Raw genomic sequence first — 22,115 nt, forward strand, 5'->3', positions numbered from 1 at the left:
ACCATTGAGACACACAATCCTACCCGGAATCAATAACCAAAGGCACAAAGACTTCGGCGGTGGCTTGGCAGTGTGGCCTGTTCTGTACACGCAGACAAGTCATTCTGCCCCAGCCAGTAATTGATGCCTCTTTTTTAAAGCCTGACTCAGGCTTGGCAGTTGCCTGTGCAACAAATAGCCCCTTCAGCAACTGGAATAAAGAGTGCTAGATTTAGGGTCACTTGTCCTCTTACCTGGGTGTACTCAGTTTCACTGAACCTGGCAGAAACTGAGTGTAACTTCTTGGTAACATATAAGCCTGGGAGCCATACAATACATAGCTGCTGGAGGTGGTTGATGTATTCTTAAGCCTTGTATGTAAAATTGGCTTTGAGTTACTGTGTGTTGGGTTATTGGATCCATTTACAATTTCCAGCATCTTTCTAGCATCCCTCAAAAATCCCAACAAGAACAAAAACTAAATAAATGACTCTATTCAAAATGGGCAAAGAACTTGAATAGACATTTCTCCAGAGAAGATGCACAAATGGCCACTAAGCACATGATGCTAAGCACAAGATGTTCAACATCACTGATCGTTAGGGAAATGCAAATCCGAAGCATAATGAGTTGCTATCTCTCATTCATTAGGATGACTATTATCGAAAACAGAAAATTATGATTGTTGTTGAGGATGTGGAGAAATTGGAAACCTCGTCCACTGAGAGTGGGAATGTAAAATGGTACCACCACGATGGAACACTGTATGGATGTTCTTCCAAAAGTTAAAAATAGAAGTGCTGTATGATCTAGTAATTCCACTTCTAGGTATCTACTCAAAGCAATTGAAAGCAGAGTCTTGAAGAGGCAGTTGTACCCCCATATGTCACAGTAGCATTATTCACAATAGCCAAAAGGTAGAAGCAACCTGTTTGTATAAATGGATGAATAGCTAAACAAAATGTGGTATGTACATATAATAGAATGTCATTCAGCCTTAAAAAGGAAGGAAATTCTCACACATGCTACAACATGGATGAACCTTGAGGACATTATACTAAGTTAAATAAACCAGTCACAAAAAGCCAAATACTGTATGTTCCACTTATGTGAGGTACTTAGAGTAGTTAAATTCTGAGACAGAAAATGGAATGGTGGTTTTCAGGGGTTGGGGGTGGGGAGAATGAGGAGTTGTTTAATGGGCATGGAATTTTAGTTTTGCAAGATGAAAAGAGTTCTGAAGATGGATGGAGGTGATGGTTTGCACAACACTGTGAATATACTTGAAGCCACTGAAATGTACACTAAAAATGGTTAATAAGGCTGGGCGCAGTGGCTCATGCCTGTAATCCTAGCACTTTGGGAGGTCGAGGCAGGTGGATCACCTGAGGTCAGGAGTTTGAGACCAGCCTGGCTGACATGGTGAAACCCTGTCTCTACTAAAAATACCAAAAACTAGCTAGGCATGGTGGTGGGCACCTGTAATCCCAGCTATTTGGGAGGCTGAGGCAGGAGAATCACTGGAACCCGGGAGGCAGGGGTTGCAGTGAGCTGAGATTGCGCCATTGCACGCCAGCCTGGGTGACAAGAGCAAAACTCTGTCTCAAAAAAAAAAAAAAGTTAATAACGCACAGTGGTGCCTGTCGGGGCTGGGGTTGGGGGTGTGGGGGGAGGGAGAGCATTAGGAAAAATAGCTAATGCATGCTGGGCTTAATACCTAGGTGATGGGTTGATAGGTACAGCAAACCACCATGGCACACGTTTACCTATGTAACAAACCTGCACATCCCGCATGTACTGTGGAACTTAAAATAAAAATAAAAAATAAACAAAAACGGTTAAGATGGCGTTTAAGTTATATTGTTTCACCACAATTTTTTTTTTTTTTTTTTTTTTTTTGAGACGGAGTTTCACTCTTGTCTCCCAGGTTGGAGTGCAATGGCGCAATCTTGGCTCACTGCAACCTCCGCCTCCCAAGTTCAAGCAATTCTCCTGCCTGAGCCTCCCGAGTAGCTGGAATTACAGGCGCCCGCCACCACACCTGGCTATTTTTTTTTTTTGTATTTTCAATAGAGAGTGGGTTTCACTATGTTGGCCAGGCTGGTCTCAAACTCCTGACCTTGTGATCTGCCTGCTTCGGCCTCCCAAAGTGCTGGGATTACAGGCATGAGCCACCACGCCCAGCTGTTTCACCACAATTTTTAAAAAAGCACAAGTGAAGGATGCCATCTTCTCTCAGCAGCCCAGGCTTTGGAGGAACAGACTAGAAATGAAAGGAAAAAAGGAAAACAGAAGACAAACAGCCAGTGGAATGGATCTTGTCTTTATATGGAACTAATTGCAAATATATATATATTTTTTTACAGAGTCATTTTTCTCTCAAGAAGGGAGCTGCAGCCTTAGGGATTGGAACAGACAGCGTGATTCTGATTAAATGTGATGAGAGGTGAGCACGCATCGGCAACTCTTGTTGGTTAGCAATTTGCAAATTCCACACAAGTAGTGCCTTTTGGTCTGAAAATAGGAGAGGACCATGGGGCAGCAAGTCCACCTCCCTCCCAGTCTCTGCAGCCTTTGTTTCTTTTTAACATGGGCTCCTGCTTCTATTGCTTAGTGTGGTTCCTTGATGCCATGGAGCCTTCCACAGCCCTTGCCTGAATCAAAACCTTTGTTAAATCAATCAAAATATTCTACACCAAGAAAGTGCAGAAAGACTTTCATCACCTGGGCACGTTAGCAACAGCAGGCACTTTGAGCACTGATTTATGGAGGTGTCATCACTTTGGGCACCATAGATTGTGTAAGCTTGATGGGGTGATTATAGGAGGGGAGACAGTATAGGGAGCAGGAACTAAATAAAGCACCAGCAACCCAACAACTGGAACCAGAGGACTCAGGGAAAATCCCTGTCTTAATTGACACCTGAACTTCACAGGGACTCTGGGATTCAATGCAGTGCTTTGTGGGGGAGATTTTAGAATGTTCACGTAAAGTATCACTGGCCTATAGGCCTGAAACCTACTAAAAATTAGATTCAGTTTCTAAAGTTTCATTAAGAATTTTCATTAAATTTAAAGGAAGCCACTCAATTGGCCATTTATTTATTTATTTGTATTTATTAGTCAGATGTGTACTGATTGCCCACCATGTCACTAGGCTCTAGAAAAGCACAATACGTGATCCTGGTTCCCTGCCAGGATGTGAGCTAGGTGGGAAGAGGCAGTGTCGTCAGAAGGAGATAGTTACAGGGTTGAACTGCATGGCACGAAGTACACATTTGAACTTTGAGAAGACCTAGAAAGCTTCATGCAACAGGCAGGAATTGAGCTGGATTTTTAAAATTAGGAGTGAGTTGGACAAGTGGAGGGAAGGGCAAGGGCAGGTACAGAAGATTGAATACCAGCAGCAAAGCTGTTAAACGAAAGGGGTCCTGATCCACATCCCAAGAGAGGATTCTTAGATCTCGCGCAAGAAGGAATTCAGGGTGAGTCCATAGAGTGAAACGAAACCAAGTTTATTAGGAAAGTAAAGGAATAAAAGAATGGCTACTCCATAGACAAAGCAGCCCGGAGGCTGCTGGTTGCCCATGTTTATGGTTATTTCTTGATTATATGCTTAACAAGGGGTGGATTATTCATGCCTCCCCCTTTTAGACCATATAGAGTAACTTCCTGACATTGCCATGACATTTGTAAACTGTCATGGTGCTGGTGAGAGTGTAGCAGTGAGGAGGATGACCAGAGGTCACTCTCGTGGCCATCTTGGTTTTGGTGGGTTTTGGCAAGGTCTTTATGACCTGTATCTTGTGCTGACCTCCTATCTCATCTTGTGACTTAGAATGCCTTAACCGTCTGGGAATGCAACCCGATAGTTCTCAGCCTCATTTTCCCCAGCTCCTATTCAAGATGGAGTTACTCATGTTCACATGCCTCTGACAAAGCCACAGGAGGAGGAATGAGCACCTCATGGGGTCCAGAAGCCAAGCCTTAGCAGAGGCATGGGGGAGGGGCAGCCATGGCAAATACGGTGGCTCACGTGGAATTCAGAAAGCTCTAAAAATCCGGCTGGGGGCAGTGGCTCACGTCTGTAATCCCAGCACTTTGGGAGGCCGAGGCGGGTGGATAACCTGAGGTCAGGAGTTCAAGACCAGCCTGGCCAACATGGTGAAACCCTGTCTCTACTAAAAATACAAAAATTAGCCGGAGGTGGTGATGTGCGACTGTGGTCCCAGCTACTCAGGAGGCTGACACAGGAGAATCGCTTGAACCCAGTAGGCAGAGGTTGCAGTGAGCCGAGATCATGCCACTGCACTCCAGCCTAGGCGACAAAGCAAGACTCCATCTCAAAAAAAGGAAAAGAAAAAAAGAAAGAAAGAAAGCTCTAAAAATAAGCCATGTTTACCTCTGTTAGCGAACCAAACTGAGGTTCACTCACCAGCAGCAGTGAGGCCAAACATCCACACAGAGGTTTGCAGCAGGAGAAAGGAGGACATTTATTTGCAGGGCACCAAGCAAGGTGAATTGAGCAGCTCATGCTTAAGACTCAACCTCTTTGATGGCTTGCAGGTAGGGGTTTTTAAAGGCAGGGATAATTTCAGGAAAGCAGAAGTTACAGGCAAATTGCAAATCAATACATGGTGGTTACACATCAGTTTGGCCCGAAAGGGTGGGATATCTTGAAGCGGGACTTACAGGACATAGGCGAATTCAAAGGTTTTCTGATTTGCAGTGGGTTAAGGAAGAGCAGCTTTGCTTAAAATTTTGAGGTCAGCAGAAAAGAATGCTAGCTCTGGCCCAGGGGTGCGCCTCCCTCCAGGCCCTTCAGGAAGAAATTTAGAGCAAAGAAAGGCGGTCAGAGTTCAGACCTCAGTTTCCCCTCACCTGAGGTTTACGTACCAGCCAATCCATTTGGTGGGAGTCCTGGAGTCCTGGTTTGTGAAAAACAGCCCAAGGATGTATGTTAAGATGTTACCTTTAATTTCTATAGGGAATCAAATATCCTATGGTCCTAACTTCCTCAGAAGCTGATCGTTTACTTCTCAGGTCTCACTAGTGCCCGGAATTTCCCTTGAAGGAACTCATTTCCCTTTATTTTCACACTTAGAAGTATTGCCTGAAGACCACTAAAAGGGCTCCCTGCCCCACTCAGCTCTAGGTGATGAGGTTAAAGAAGCTTACCACTTTCTTGTTTACACCTTTTTATATTGCCTGCTTTTGTTTGATTGCTGGCAGAGAACATAGCTTTGCAATCAGAAAAAAAAAATGGTGTTATTTTTTCTTTTGGGGCAAGGAGAGCTAAAGTTAGAATTTAAGCTGGTTAGGTCTGGAAACGAGGTAACTGGAAAGAATTTTCATTAAAGAACATGAGTGAAACCACCCTTCAGGAGGCAAGATAGGCAAGAGGATCTCCAGGAAGGCCAGTGGGAGGCCCTAGCAATCAGACAGGCATTAAGGATAAAAGGACAGGAGTGAGGCAAACACATTTTGGAAAAGAAATTGCCTCTTTTTTTTTGGAGGGCGGGGGGATGGAGTCTCGCTCTGTCGCCCAGGCTGGAGTGCAGTGGTGCTATCTCGGCTCACTGCAACCACTGCCTCCCGGGTTCAAGCGATTCTTGTGCTTCAGCCTCCCGAGTAGCTGGGACTACAGGCACAGGCAACACGCCTGGCTAGTTTTTGTGTTTTTAGTAGAGACAGGGTTTCATCATATTGGTCAGGCTGGTCTCGAACTCCTGACCTCAGGTGATCCGCCCGCCTCAGCCTCTCAAAGTGCTGGGAGCTGCCTCATGTTTTTAAGGCTACCAGTGTTCCTCACTAGCAGGTACTTAAGAACTGAGATTTGAAGAGAAAACTGGCTTTTAAAAATGTGAAGAATAAATGTTAGATGACTTTAAAACTTTCTTAATCTGTAGTTGATCTGTTATGGGTGAGGAGCCTGGAGTTGAGGGAAGAATCACCTACAGGGCTGTGGCCCACTGGCCTAGGCAGTCTTCCTCGCTAGCCTCGGTAGCTGGCGTTCTCCAGTGAAACCCAGGGGGCTGAGAGGTGACTGGCAGAGCAGTAGGGGCTCTTGACTCTCCTCTTCAAAGCATCGGTATCACTGCTCCTACTCCTGTGAAAATCAAGTGTGACCACAGAAGTGGTCTTGGATGAGTCCACCAGGCCCACTAGGCGGGTCATCATGGGAACAAGGGGCCTGCCTGAGGACATCTGCCCATCTAAAGGCAACACTCTGCACACAAGAGAAGTTCAGGCCTAGAAGAAGGAAGATCAAGAAGGGAAAACAGAGGAGTGGTGGGGAAAGGGACCATGGACAGGGCTGCCAGGACAGAGGCAGGAGGGGTTTGCCATGCACCACCAGGAGGGCGGAGAAGGAGGCAGGAGGGGGATGCTGGAGAGCCGGCGGGACCTACGATCAGTGACTGGCCAGGGGGCCTCAAATGTGAAAGTCAAAGATATTTATTTCAACAATTTTTTTTTTTTTTTTTTTTTAAGACATGAAGTCTTGCTCTTTACCCAGGCTGGAGTGCAGTAGCTTATTCCAGCCTGGAATTCCTAGGCTCAAGCAATTCTCCCCTCTCAGCCTCCTTAGTAGATGGGACTACAGGCCTACACTACGACACCCAGCTCATTTTTGTTCGTTTTAGAGATGGAGTCTCACTACGTTGACCAAGATGGTCTTGAACTCCTAGCCTTAAACAATCCTCTCATCTCACTCTCCCAAGTAGCTGAGATGAGTCATCACACCCAGCTTATTTCAACAATTTTAGAAGTCATTAGAACAACTGAAATACAATACTAAAAAGTATGCTTTTTTCAGAAAATGGCTCACTCTCTAGTACCCCTGTCTACTCACATACACCCCTTGGGAGAGACAGAGGGAAATGGGCCACTGGGCAGCTAGGGCTGGGGGCTTTCTCCCTTTCTGCTCATAAGCTTTGTGGGATGAGGGAAGGAGGAGGGGTCAGGAGAGGCAGGAGTAAGAAAGAAGGAAGTGGGAAAGAGCAAACAGGGTAAGAAATAAAAGGTGGGAAAAAATAAGGCCTAGGAGAAAAAAGTTTGTGACGGAAAATACAAAGTAAAGCAAGGAGGAGAGATGGTGAGGGCAATGTGAGTGGGAGCCAGAAACACAGTGAGAGCTTTAAAAGAAATAAATGACCATATTTACCATTTAAAAAGCAATATATGCTTACTTAAAAAAAAAAAAGAAAATAACAGAGAAAAATCATAGTTCCACTGTACAAAGATCATCGCTAATACCACATTGGTGTCTAAACCTTTGAAGCTCTTTTTCTAAGCACAGAAATTTGTTGGGTTTTTTTCCTTTTTTTTTTGAGACGGAGTCTTGCTCTGTCACCGAGGCTGGAGTGCAGTGGCGCGATCTCGGCTCACTGCAAGCTCCGCCTCCTGGGTTCACGCCATTCTCCTGCCTCAGCCTCCCGAGTAGCTGGGACTACAGGTGTCCACCACCATGCCCGGCGTTTTTTTGTGTGTGTGTGTTTTTTGTTTTTTTGGGTTTTTTTTGTATTTTTTAGTAGAGATGGGGTTTCACTGTGTTAGCCAGGATGGTCTTGATCTCCTGATCTCGTGATCCGTCCACCTCGGCCTCCCAAAGTGCTGGGATTACAGGCATGAGCCACCATGCCCAGCCTCATCTTTCTTTTTCTAATTAGACATGATAACATGAGTATTTTTCCACATGATTACAAACACAAACATACTTAACTGTATAACATTTTAGATGTGAATATGTCAGAAAGCATTACGGTACATTTAGAGAGCTGGCTTTGGAGCTGAATTATTTAAATTCCAATCTCAGCTCCAGCACTAGCCTGGGCAAATGCCTCTCTGTGCCTCAGTTTCTTTATCTGAAAAAACAAAAAAGTAATGGCACCTGCTTCATAGGGTTGTTATGAAGATTCAATGTGTTGACAAATGTAAAATGCTGAAAACAATCTGACAATGAGATAAGTCCAAAATATCAGTCCCCTGCTATACATTTTTCTATTTCTCATGTTACTGTTATGAATAACTTTTGTATCCTTCAGTGAACGTCCTTATGTGTCCATAGCTTCTCCATTTAGGACAATTTCTTTGTATTCTTACTAAATGAAATCATATGAATGTTTTTAAGGGAATGGATGCATCAGATTAACTTTGCAAAAGATTTCATCAATTTGTTCTCCTAGCAGCATTGTATGAGAGTATGTTGGAAAAAAATTTTAACTATGCTATTAGTTACATGGCATCTTTGACTCTATATTGATAATTCACATCATCTGTATGACATGAGTTTAAGACTGAGAGCCTGGCCCTAATGGTTTAAGTGACATTGAAGTGTTTGGGTTCAGAAGCCAAGGAGAAAGGTGTGGACAGTCATTTGTAGCCACCATTGGGGTCAGAATCAATTAAAACATTCTCGGCAGCCATTTTATTTGTATTAGCACGTCCTTGTAAAAGTCAGATGTACAGTTCAGAACACCATGTAAGGCTGACAAGGTGAGAGCCTTCATGCTTGTTTCCCGTAATGCGCTTTGTAAAGTTCATTCAGCCTTCCCAAAACACAAGCCTGGACCTGCCCTCTATGGCTTTCATTTTTTGCAGTTATCCTTTCCTACCACACATTAGTCTATCAGTGGCTGGGTGATGGGTTTTATTATGTTCTGCAGACAGTTGAAGGTTCACAACTGAGAAGAAATGTCCCAGTGAAAGAGAATAGTCTGTGTCTTTCTAGCAATAAACCCAGTGCTGCATGTGGAGGAAGATCCTGCGAGGTACATTTTTTTTTCTTTTTTTTTTTGAGACAAGGTCTCACTCTGTCACCCAGGCTGGAATGCAGTGGCACAATCTCAGCTCACTGCAACCTCTGCCTCCCAGGTTCAAGAGCGTCTCCTGCCTCAGCCTCCCAAGTAGCTGAAATTACAGGTGTGTGCCACCAAGCCCAGCTAATTTTTGTATTTTTAGTAGAGACAGGATCTCACCATGTCACCGTGTTGGCCAGGCTGGTCTTGAACTCCTGACCTCAGGTGATCCACCTGCCTTGGCCTCCCAAAGTTCTAGGATTACAGGCATGAGCCACCATGCCCGACCTTGTACCCTTCTTTTTTTTTGAGACGGAGTCTTGCTCTTGTTGCCCAGGCTGCTGGAGTGCAATGGCGCAACCTTGGCTCACTGCAACCTCTGCCTCTGGGGTTCAAGCGATTCTCCTGTCTCAGCCTCCCAAGTAGCTGGGATTACAGGCATGCACAACCACACCCAGCTAATTTTGTATTTTTAGTAGATATGGGGTTTCTCCATGCTGGTCAGGCTGCTCTCGGACTCCCGACCTCAGGTGAGCCACCCGTCTTGACCTCTCAAAGTGCTGGGGTTACAGGCATGAGCCACCGTGCCTGGCCATCCCCTTCTTAATTAGCAGTCACAGGGGCTAACTTTGGGTGACAGTTCAAAGTGAAACACGGTTCTCAGTTAAAACAAAAAAAACAAAGTTATAGTAAATCTTTATTTGTTTGGACTAGGTTCTTTTAGAGTTGAAAATTAAAAAGCATTTTAATTGTATTAAATATACTTAAAAAATGGAATAAGATAAGGTAATGTAAAACTTCAGTTCCTGTGGCTTTCATTTTGATGTGAAGCATTATAACTAAACAGGAATATTCTATTTTGTAAAAATTACTTATTAAATTCGAAAGAGGAAAATGTGTTAGGTGAATACATGATTTTATAAGTTATAGCTTGAGGTTTCCTTTCCTTGTTAACAAAAAGTTGAATATTCAGTGATGAGGTTGATGAATTTTAATTCGTGTCATTCATATTTGCAAAATTTGAATTAGTGGAATCTAGATTCATGATGTGTAGCTGTAGCTAAGAATAGAAAAGAAAAGTGCATTAATATGGAGAGGAAAATAAACCTTTGTGAAAGAAAACAGAGCAATATTTCAGAATTTGCTTGGGCCACTGAGCAAAAAGATATTTCCCAAATATCCAGTCAAGGGAAGAGGAGAGAAAATTTCTATTGTATGGATGATAATTTGGAAGAATGGGGAGTTCCTATATGATGTAAGTGAGCTCCTGTGAGCTCCATCTTTTGGCTGCAGGCAGTGGCCTTGACTGGAACACAATGGCAGACATAGTGGATGTAGTCCAGTCTAGCGTGAGATGAGCACAGGAAGGGAAGCACCATGATAGAGAAAGTACTGGCTATTATTGATTCACATCCAGTTCTGCAACTAGGGGAAGGATTATGGGAGTCAACCAGATAAAGAGAAGAGGCAAAAATGTCCCAGGCAGACATCACAGCACATTCTAAACCAGGTCCCCAACCTTTTTGGCACCAGGGACCGGTCTCATGGAAGACAATTTTTCCACGGACAGGGCTGTGAGGGGCAGGGGTGGCAGATGGTTTCAGGATGAAACTGTTCCACCTCAGATCATCATCAGGCATTAGTTAGATTCTTTTTCTTTTCTATTTATTTATTTATTTATTTATTTATTTTTGAGACGGAGCCTCACTCTGTCTCCAGGCTGGAGTGTCCTGGCGCCATCTCAGCTCACTGCAGCCTCTGCCTCCCTGGTTCCAGTGATTCTCCTGCCTCAGCCTCCTGGGTAGCTGGGTTTACAGGCTTATGCCACCATGCCTGGCTAATTTTTGTATTTTTAGTGGAGATGGGGTTTCACCATGTTGAACTCCTGACCTCAGGTGATCTGCCCGCCTAGAAGCACACAACCTAGATCCCTCACATCCACAGTTCACAGGAAGGTTCTTGCTCCTATGAGAATCTAATGCCACTGCTGATCTGACAGGAGGCGGGGCTCAGGCGGGAGTGCTGGCTCAGGGCTCACCTCCTGCTGTGTGACCGGTTCCTAACAGGTCACCATTAGTACTGGTCTGTGGCCAGGGGATTGGGGACCCCTATTGTAAACCATGGATGTGAGAGAGAACCTGGCTTGTTCAAGGAACTGAAAAGAAGAGAGGACTTGGTCAGAATGTCCTTGTCATGTGGGCCTTATGAGCCATGTTAAGCTGTTTGGACTTCTGATTAAAAGACATGGGACATCACTGAAGGGTTTTTGAGCAGGGGAACAACAGCATATTTTTGTGTTAGAAAGATTATTTTAAATGCAGAGTGGGTGGGATGAGAGACTGGAAGTTGGTAGATGTTGTAGTCATATGAATGGGAGATGATGAATAGCAGGCCGACCAGATGCAGAGCAAGGGACAGGGAGTGCTGGAATGAACAGGAAGTGTTGGCTGATTGGTGTGCAGGTTGAGACAGGAGGCAAGGATGAATGCCAGGTTCCTGGCTTGCCAGCTAAGTCCAGGCGGTGCTATTCTCTGAGATAAGGGACCCTGTCTGAGGTGAACCATTCAGATTTGGAGATACTGAGTTTGACGAGGTTATGAGACACCCAAGTGAGAGTGTCTGGTAGGCAGGTGGAAGTATGGGCCTGGAGCTCAGGAGGTACACTAGGGAGGCCGTGCAGAAGGCGGCCTGGGAAGGAATTCTCAGGAGCATCCACACTTCAGGGACAGGCAGAGTAAGAGCAGCCTACAAAGGAGATTGAGGAGGAGCGGCCAGAGTTGTCAGAGAAACAGAAACTGGGGCCACGAGGGCCATGAGAGTGTTTCCAGAGAAAGGAGTGGTCAGCTGAATCAAATGCTACAACAGGTGAAATGAGGGCCAACAACTGCCCATCAGCGTGACTTCTAAGGAGGTGGCTGATGAGTTTGGCAAGGGCAGTTTCAGTGGAGTGGTGAGGGCAGAAGGCAATTTGCAGTGGGTTGGGGTGAGTGGTAGATGAGAAAAGGGAGAACTAATACAGGCAAGGTCCAGGAGGTGGAGCTGTGAAGGGGAAGAGGCAGGGCTGAAGCTGGAGGGGAGCTATGAATCCAGGGTGGCTTTTGGCTTTGTTGTTTAAAGGAGAGGGGCTTACTGCCCATTTCGCTATGAGGTGGAGGACCCGCTAGAGAGGAAATGTGAATTATGGAAGGAAAGAAAGAAGAAAAGAAGGAAGGGAGGGAGGAAGGAAGGAAAAGGAGAGGGGATGGGGGAAGAGGAAGGAAAGGAGGAAGGAAGGAAGGAAAGAAGGAAAGAAAAAATCGCAAAGGTTTAATTTTCCTTGTTGAGTTTCCTAGTCTTTTGACTAAAATTGTGTAGACTCTTTCCCTGAGAGGCTCACACAAACTCTGAAATTATTTCAAATCCTAAAATTGGAAGGAAACAGGAGAAAGCAATGGGAGAGTGATGTGTAATGGCAGATGCAAGGAGGACTGAGGAGGAATGGGGAGGAAGGCGGAGAGGGGCCAGCCTGGGCTTAGCCTATGTTGACAAACTGCTAATGACTTTCAAATCAGACACCCTTAGAGTTGGAAAGTTGCTCAGACCTTAGCTCATCCAACTTTTTTTTTACATTGTATTATTAAAATAATTTCAAATTTAAAGGAAAATTGCAAGAATAGTAAAAAGAATGCTCATATACCTTACACTCAGATTCACCAGTTATAGTCTGACACATTTGCTTTCTCTTTCTCTCAATATATACTGTATATAAAATCCAATATTACATATTGAGTGTAATATTGTATATATTAATTATATTATATATGTATGTATATATACATATTATATATATATATATAGAGAGAGAGAGAGAGAACCATTTGCAAGCTCCTTGCAGACATCACGCTGTTTTACCCCTTAATATCTCAATGTATGTTTCCTAAAAACAAGGAGATTCACTTACACAATCGCAGGCCAATTATGAAAATCAGGAAATGTGACATAGATAGAATACTGTTATTAAATGTACATACCTTATTTGTTTCTTCAGTTGTCCCAATAGTATCCATTATAGCTATTTTTCCCAGTCCGGGATCACACATGCCATTTAGTTGTCATGTCTCTTTGGTCCCCTTTAATCTGACGTTTCCTCCGCCTTCCTTTGTCTCTCATGACATTGATGTTTTTTATGAGTAGAGACCATTTAGTGTGCAGGTGATTTGGATTCGTCTGGTGATTTGGATTGCAGGTGATTTGGATTCCCATGATTAGATTCAAGTGATGCATTTGGCTCAGGACTTTCTGGAGGTGAAGCTTGGCTTTCTTGAGTGCATCTCATCTGGAGGTTGGTCGCATTATCAGTAATATCAACTTTGATTTTTTGGTGAAGGCAGTGTCTGCCAGGTCACTCCACTATGAAATGACTATTTTCTCCTTTGCAGTTAATAAGTATCTTGCAGGGGATGCTTTGTGTCAGCATAAATACCCCATTGCTTCTGAAATGTTCACCCACTAGTTTAGCATCTACTGATGATTTTTCCCTGAATTATTGTTGTGATGGTTGCAGAACAGTAATTTTCTAACTCCGTCATTTCTTCTGTATTTATTAGTCCTTTCATTCCACTGTAGGGAAGAGATTTTGTCTTTTTGTTCTCTCTCTCCCCCTCTCTCTCTTGCTCTCTCTCATTTATTATCAGTATGGACTCACAAGTATTTTTAGAAATTAATATGCTCGGCTGGGTGCGGTGGCTCATGTCTGTAATGCAGCACTTTGGGAGGCTGAGGCGGGCATATCACCTGAGGTCAGGAGTTCGAGACCAGCCTAACCAACGTGGTGAAACCCCGTCTCTACCAAAAATACAAAAATTAGCCAGCCGTGGTGGCGAGCGCCTGTAATCCCAGCTACTTGGGAGGCTGAGGCAGGAAAATCGCTTGAACCTGTAATCCCAGCTACTTGGGAGGCTGAGGCAGGAAAATCGCTTGAACGCGGGAGGCCAAGGTTGCAGTGAGCCGAGATCGCACCACTGCACTCCAGCCTGGGAGACAGAGCGAGACTCCGTCTCAAGAAAAGAACAAACAAATTAATATGCTCTAGCACCTTCTTCCACTCATTCTCCCTGCTCTCTTCCATTTCTCTTCTTTCTCCTCCCTTCAGGGTACCCCTTACATTATCTAAATTACTCGTAATTTGTTGTAAAACCATACAGAAAATAAATCTGACCAAGACGCATGATACCTAGTGGCATAGGACTACAAGAGTCATTGGCTTTCCTAGCTCCCATGTAACACAAGAATTCTGTTAGCCATTTTGATTAATGCTTTTATACCACAAATTAGCTACTAGTGCATTTATATACATTTTAGCCTTTCTTTTAAACGTATCACTTCAGCTTTATAAATTACAGTTAGACTACACTTCCCTGTGCTTTTTAGTACCACACTTTATCATACAATTGATTTAAACAATTGAAAGTATAAATAACCTAGGGTCATTATATTCTTTTATTAAATTAGCTGAATTGTAGCCAGTGCCTGAAGGTCGTTAGGGATGCTAATTAACTCTTTCGGGTCCTTGGGAAGCTGTTCAGCGCATTGTAGTGGGATAGACTTCACAGAGACACTGAATCAATTATTCCTGAGCAGGGCTGTGGGAAGCCCTCTGAGTGGCGTATTTCCTGTGGGTATAGACGCAGAGAACTCAGAGATGCCAGTCCTGTGTGTACTTCATTCTGCCCTATCTCAGGAAGGACTATAATAACAGCTGACACTGATTGAGAGTTTCTGACGTGCTAGGCACAGCTCTAGCCACTTTACAAAATTGACCTAATTAATTCATTTAATTAGAGACACAAAATAGTATATTCTTTCACATTTCTCTGGTGCTAACATAGTTTACACACAACAGTTTTAAACAGTATGGCAAGTTTTCTTTCATAGCCCCTCACAGGGGATATGTCCAACGTCACATGGCTTGTAAGTGAAGAGTCAGGGTGTGGACCCAGAAGAGAACCCTTAGTGTTCACTAGTTTAAACAGAGCCCCTTTTTTTATTGTGATAAAATACACATAACATAAAATGTCCGATCTGAGCCATTTTTAAGTGTGCATTTCAGTGGTGTGAAATACACATATTGTTGTGCAACCATCATCAATATTCATCTCCAGAACTCTTCTCACATTGCAAAACTGAAATTCCATGTTCATTTAACACTAACTCCCTACCACCCCCTCCCCACTATCCCCAGGAAACGCTCACTCCACTGTCTCTACGAATTTTACTACTACGGGTACCTCACTCACATGAATGGAATCATACAGGATTCGACTTTTTGTAACTTGTCTATTTCACAATGTCCTCAAGGTTCATCCGTGTTGTAGCATGTGTTAGAATTTCCTTCCTTTTTAAGGCTGAATAATATTCCATCGTATGTGTAGATCACATTTTGTTTATCCATTCATCCATTTATGCATACTTACTTGGGTTGCTTCCACCAATTTTTTTTTTTTCTATGAGACGGAGTCTCACTCTGTCACCGAGGCTGGAGTGCAATGGCACAATCTTGGCTCAGTGCAACTTCTGCCTTCCAGGTTCAAGCGAATTTCCTGCCTCAGCCTCCCAAGTACTTAGCTGGGACTACAGGTGCACGCCACCATGCCTAGCTAATTTTTGCATTTTTGGTAGAGACAGGGTTTCACCATATTGGTCAGGCTGGTCTCAAACTCCTGACCTCAGGTGATCCACCCACCTCAGCCTCCCAAAGTGCTGGGATTACAGGTGTGAGCCACCATGCCTAGCCTTACTTCCACCATTGACTAATAGGAATAATGTTGCAATGAATATGGGGTGAAAAATTACATCTTCAAGACTCTGCTTTCAATTACTTTGGAGTAGATATCTAACAGTTGAATTGCTGGATCACATGGTAATTCTATCTTTAATTTTTTGAGGAACCATCATACTTTTTCAGCAACTGTTATATCATTTTACATTCCTGCCAGCAGTGCACAGGGTTCCAATTTCTCCACATCCTCACCAACACTTGTTATTTTTTGGGTTTTTGGTTTGTTTGCTTGTTTTTCATAGCAGCCATCCTTATAGGTATGCAGTGGTATTTCATTATGGTTTTCATTTGCATTTCCCTGATGATTAGTGGTGTTGAGGATTTTTTTTTCATGTGCTTAGTGGACATTTGTATACTTTCTTTGGAGAAATGCTTACTCAGGTCTTTTGGATTGGTTTTGTTATTGTTGTTGTTGAGTTTTAGGACTTCTTTATTCTGGATATTAATCCTTTATCAGATATATAATTTGCAAATATTTTCTCCCATTCTGTGAGTTTCCTTCTTACTCTGTTGATAGTATCTTTTGTTGTACAAGTTTCTAATGCTCATGAAGTCAAATTTTTCTATTTTTTTCTTTTGTTGCCTGAACCTTTGGTGTGATGTCCAAGAAATCATTGCCAAATCCAGTGTTATGAATGTTTTGTCCTATGTTTTCTTCTAAGAGTTTTATACTTTTAGTTCTTACATTTAGATCTCTGATGTATTTTGAGTTAATTTATATTGTGTTATATAAGAGATGGCTGCTTTTTAAAAATAAGAATGACAACGTAATTCTCCTATTCCAGAAGCCACACATATTCATTGTAGAAAAATAAGCAAATAAAAGAACCTAGATATAATCTGTCATAATATTTGATGGCATGTAGTTTAAAATATATTTACATATATTTTAACATAAAAGACATGTAAGTATTTACTTAACATAAAAGACACTGTAAGTAAGTATTTACTGATTAGAAATTTGTTTTTTACATAACAAATATTATGGACAACTTGCATGCCTTAGAAATTCTTCAATACAATTCTCATTCACTATTTAATAATCTACTGTTTAGAATTTATATTACTTAACAAATCTGTTGTTAAACATTAAGTTGCTTTAAACTTTTACTATTAAAAAAATGCTATTATAAACATTATTGCGGGTAAATATTTGCACATATCCTTGTATTATTTTCTTAAAATAACTTCTGGCTGGGTGCATGGCTCACCCCTGTAATCCCAGCGCTTTGGAGGGCCGAGGTGGGCAGATCACCTGAGGTCAGGAGTTCGAGACCAGCCTGACCAACATGGTGAAACCCCGTCTCTACTAAAAATAAAAAATTAGCTGGGTGTGGTGGCACATGGCTGTATTCCCAGCTACTCGGGAGGCTGAGGCAGGAGAATCACTTGAACCCCGGAGGCGAAGGTTGCAGTGAGCCAAGATCGTACCACTGCACTCCAGCGTGGGCGACAGAGCAAGATTCCATCTCAAGAAAACAAAAAAACTTTCCAGATGTAGAATTTCTGAGCCCAAGACTGTGTCTATGCTGAGTTATGATACTTGCTGTCATGTTGCCTTCAGAAAAGACTCAGCCAGTTTACACTTCCCCAGTACTATAAAGGGGTGCCTACCCACTATGTCCTCACTCAGGCTAGGAATTAAAACCTTAAGTGATGTGTGTCAATCTGATGGATGGAGCTTTTTTATTATTCATGTTTTCATTTACATTTTGATAATTAGCAAAGCTGAGTATTTATTTTATTTTTGTAGGTCATAGTTGGTGTGTATATTTATGGGGTACATGAGATGTTTTGACAGACACAGGCATGCAGCGTGAAGTAAGCACATAATGGAGAATAGGGTATCCATCCCCTCAAGCATTTATCCTTGCAAAGTTGAGTACTTTATACTTATCAGTTATTTATAGTTCAAAAAGAAAAAGAAAACAAAGCTCTCTTTTGTCATGTATGTTGCAAATGTTTTCTAAAATGTATCATCTGCTTTTTTATTTCATCTGTTGTATTTTTTAAAACGTTTCAGTTTTTGGTAGTCAGAGTGATCATTAATTACTCATGTTTTACCTTTAGTGTCTTTAGAAAATGTTTTCCATTCTTAGAACATGTTAATATTCATTTGTTTTCCCCTAGAAACTTTGTGTTATTATTTAAGTAGTTGATTTAACTGAAATTTATTTTGGTCTATGGCGTTTGGGAAGTATGTAATATTTTCTTCTTCCTTCCCTCCTTCTTTCCTTCATTTCTTTCTTCCTTCCTTCCTTCCTTTCTTTCTTTTTGGCCAAATGGTGTTCCAATACCCTCAACCTCTGTTAATCACCCATCTACTATTTGTATGAGTTTGACTTTTCTAGATTCTGTGTATATAAATGACATCATGCACTATTTGTCTTTCTGTGTCTGGCTTATTTTACTTAGCATGATGTCCTCCAGTTTCATCCATGTTGTCACATGACAGGTTTTCCTTCTTTTTCAAAACTGAATAATACTCCATTGTATATGTTTACCATATTTTTTCTTTATCCATTTACCTGTTGACGGACACTTAGGTTGTTTCTAAATCTTGGCTATTGTGAGTAATGCTGCAGTGAACATGGAAGTGTGGTTATTTCTTTGAGACAGTGATTATTTCCTTTGGGTACATACCCAGAACTGGGATTTCTGGACCATATGGTAGTTCTATTTTTTTTTTATTATTTTTTGAGGAACTTTCATGCTGTTTTCTATAAAGGCTAACCAATGTATAAGGGTTCTCTTTTCTCTGTATCATCTCCAGCACTTGTTATCTTTTGACTTTTTGTTATCAAAATAATAGCCATCCTAACAAATGTGAGATGATATCTCATTGTGGTTTTGATTTGCATTTCCCTGAAAATTAGTCATGATTAGTGATTAGCACCTTTTTATATACGTGTTGACCATTTGTATGTCTTCTTGGAAACAGGTCTATTCAGATCCTTTGTCCATTTTTAAGTTAGCTTATTTGGGAGTTTTAGCTGTTGAGTTGTATGAGGTCCTTATATATTTTGGATACTAACCTTTTATCTGATATAAGGTTGCAAATATTTACTCCCATTCCATGGGATGCCTTTTCATTTTGTCAATTGTTTCTTTTACTGGGCAGAAACTTTAGTTTTGTATAGTCACACTTGTTTATTTTTGCTTTTATTGCCTCTGCTTTTGGTATCACATCCAAAAAGTCATTGCCAAGACCAATGTCATGGAAATTTTCCCCTATGTTTTCTTCTAGTTACAGTTTCAGGTCTTAGGTAAGTCTTCAATCCATTTTGAGTTGATTTTTGTGTATGGTGTAATGTAAGGATCTAATTTTAATTTTTTGCATGTGTATATCCAATTCTCCTGGCACTATTTATCAAAAAGATTGTCCTTTCCCCACTGTGTATATATGGCACCTTTGCTGATGATTAGTTGACCACTTGTGCCTAGGTTTATTTCTGGGTTTTCTCTTTGTTCCATTGGTCTATGTATCTGTTTTAATTCCAGTGCATACTGTTTCTATTACATAGCTTTGTAATATAATTTGAGATCAGGAAGCATTATGTCTCCAGCTTTGTTCTCCTTGCTCAAGATTACTTTAGCTCTTCATGGTTGTTTGTGTTTCCATATGAATTTTTGAGATTGTTTTTTCTATTTCTGTGAAAAATGCCATTGAAATTTTGACAGGTATTTCAATTGAATCTGTAGATGGCTTTGGGTAGTATGGACATTTTGACAATATTGACTCTTCCAATTTATGAACATAGGATATCTTTCATTTATTTGTATGTTTCTTCAATTTCTTTCATCAGTGTTTTATAGTCTCACTGTAGATCTCTCACCCTTTTGGTTAAATTTACTTCTAAATATTTTTTTCTTTTTGATGCCATGTAAATGGAATTGTTTTCTTGATTTCTTTTCTGGATAGTTTCTTTTCTAATGTATGGTAGCACAACTGGCTTTTATGTGTTAATTTTCATATCTTGCAATTTTACTGAATTCATTTATAGTTCTGACAGCTTTCTGGTGAAGCTTTTAGGTTTTCTCTGTATAAGATCACGTCATCTAGAAACAATTTAACTTATTCTTTTCTTATTTGGATGCCTTTTTTTTCTTTTCTTTTCTTTTCTTTTTTTTTTTTTTTTTTTTTTTTGCCCAATTGCTCTGGCTAGGACTTCCAATACTAAGTTAGAGTGAGCATCCTTATCTTGCTCCTGATCTTGAAGGAAATGCTTTCAACTTTCACTGTTGGGTATAATTTAGCTGTGGGCTTGTCATATGTGGCCTTTATTGTGTTGATGTACATTTCTTCTGGATCTAATTTGCTGAGAGTTGTTAGCCATGAAAAGATGTTGAAATTTTCAAGTGCTTTTTCTGTATCTATCGAGATGGTAATATGGTTTTTAATCCTTCATTCTGTTAATGTAGTATATTACATTTATTGGTTTGCATATGTTGAACCATCCTTGCATCCCAGGGATAATCCTCCTTCATCATGGTATATGATCTTTTTAAAGGGCTGTTGAATTCAGTTGGCTAGTATTTTTTGAGGATTTTTGCATCTATGTTCATCAGGGATATTGGTCTGTAATATTCTTTTCTTGTGCGTCCTTGACTAGCTTTGGTATCAGGATAAGGTTGGCCTTGTAAAATGAGTTTGGAAGGATTTTTTCATTTTCAACTACATGGAAAAAGTTGAGAAGGATTATTATTAATCCTTCGTTAAATGTGTGATAGAACTATCCAGGTGAAGCTATTAGGTCCTGGGCTTTTCTTTGATGGGAGATTTTTGTTTCTGATGCAATTCCCTTATTCATTATTGGTCAGTTAGAATTTTCTATCTCTTTAAGAAGAATGTTCTTGTCCCAAATTTAATGGAAATGTATTTAGGCTTTTGCATTTAGATACGATGTTGACACTTGATTTGAAGTAGATGTTTTTTATCATGTTAAGAAAGTGTCTTCTTAATTTATCAAGAATTCTTTTGTTTCTTCTCTTCTCTTCCCACCCTCTTCTCTTCCTCCTTCTCCTCATCCGCTTCCTTCTCTTCTGGAATGGATGTTGACTTTCATAAAATGCCTTTAGACATCAATTGAGATGACACTGAGATGATTTTCTAACTGATCTATAGATAAGATGAGTTGTGCTAAAAGGATTTCTTAGTAGTACACACCTTTGCATTCTTGCAACAAATCCTACTTGATGCAATGCTAATCTTGAATTTCCTTCAGGATTATAATTTCTAATATTATATTTAGGATTATTATAGCTATATTTGTAAGATGTATCTATAGGTTTCTCTAAGCTATCTCTGACATGTTTTGCTTTCAGAATTATCTAGCTTCAGAAAATTCATTCTGCAGCTTTCCATTGTCTTCTTTATAAGAGTTTAAAGAGTATTATATGTTATTAGTAAACTTGTTAAAATTTACTACCCGGGCCTGGCATTTTGAGGTGGGGGCAGATTCTTGGCAACTTTTCTCCCACTTATTTCCTGGTTATTAGTTTTTTTTTCGACTTTTCCATATATTATTGAATCAATTCTTGTAATTTACCTTTCCCAGGGAAAAATTATTTTCTCAAAAACTTTAAGATTATTATAAAGCTTTACATAGAATGCTTTCAAATATTAAAATATCTTTATTCATAACATCTCTTTCATTTCAAATGTTATGTTTTCTCTCTTTTATTTATTGGACTAATCAGATATTTGTGTATCTATTGATATTTTCAATGTCCCATCTTTTGAATTTATTGTTTACTTTTAATTAAGTTTTCTAATTCACTAAAAAAAATTTCCTTGTTTCTGCCTACACTGTTGTTGTTTCCCTAGCTTTTTGGATTAATTAATTTAGTTCTTTTTATTCTCTGTTATTTAATTTCAGAAGCACTCAGAGCTATACATTTTCCTCTGAGAATGATTTAGGATGCTTCTCATGTTTTTGTAAGTTTTATTTTCATGTCATTAATTTTTAATGTTCTGTAATTGCCATCTTGATTTCCTCTTGGACTCCAAAGTTATTGATTTAGAGTAGCCAAGCATGTTTTCTTACATGGTAACTTGAACCTTTTATCATAATCCTTTTTTTTTCCTCTCTACAGATACATTTAGGGAAGAGGGACGGTAGTTTGGGGAGAAGGAGGAGTAACGTGAGGTGGTCAGCACACCTTCTTGCCCATACAGTTTCCCTCACCATATACCTCCTTGTCAGCTCTGATACTGCCCTTCAAGGGCAGCAGTAAGGAGGTTTCATATACAAGAGAAAATATCTCCTTACCATATCATGATTGGAGTCTCAGTTGCATATCACTTGCATTATTGTATAGTCATAGTATGTGTGGTAAGTAAATGCTTTTGGCGAAAGTCAATGGAAAGAATAAATATTACCGGAATTATACACAAAAAATCACCCAAAATATCCTTCTCTTATAACCTGACAATAATGCTAAGTGATTCAATTGTGCACATTGGAAAACAAATCCTAAAAGAGAAAAATATAATTAATCATTATAGTTAAAGTTCTTTTT

The 22,115-nt window shown here is 40.7% G+C and overlaps 1 protein-coding gene across 2 annotated transcripts in view; it reads left to right on the plus strand.

Moving 5' to 3' along the window:
* The window catches only part of GAD2 (glutamate decarboxylase 2), a 90,492-nt gene that overhangs the window by 27,232 nt on the left and 41,145 nt on the right, over positions 1 to 22,115 (plus strand). For both annotated transcript variants that reach the window (XM_063727256.1, XM_024253712.3), the window contains exon 8: positions 2,346 to 2,425. In XM_063727256.1, the coding sequence (XP_063583326.1) occupies positions 2,346 to 2,425 (80 nt within the window). The remainder of the gene's footprint in view (positions 1 to 2,345; positions 2,426 to 22,115) is intronic.

Source organism: Pongo abelii, chromosome 8, assembly GCF_028885655.2.
Source record: "Pongo abelii isolate AG06213 chromosome 8, NHGRI_mPonAbe1-v2.0_pri, whole genome shotgun sequence".
Classification (NCBI taxonomy): Eukaryota; Metazoa; Chordata; class Mammalia; order Primates; family Hominidae; genus Pongo; species Pongo abelii.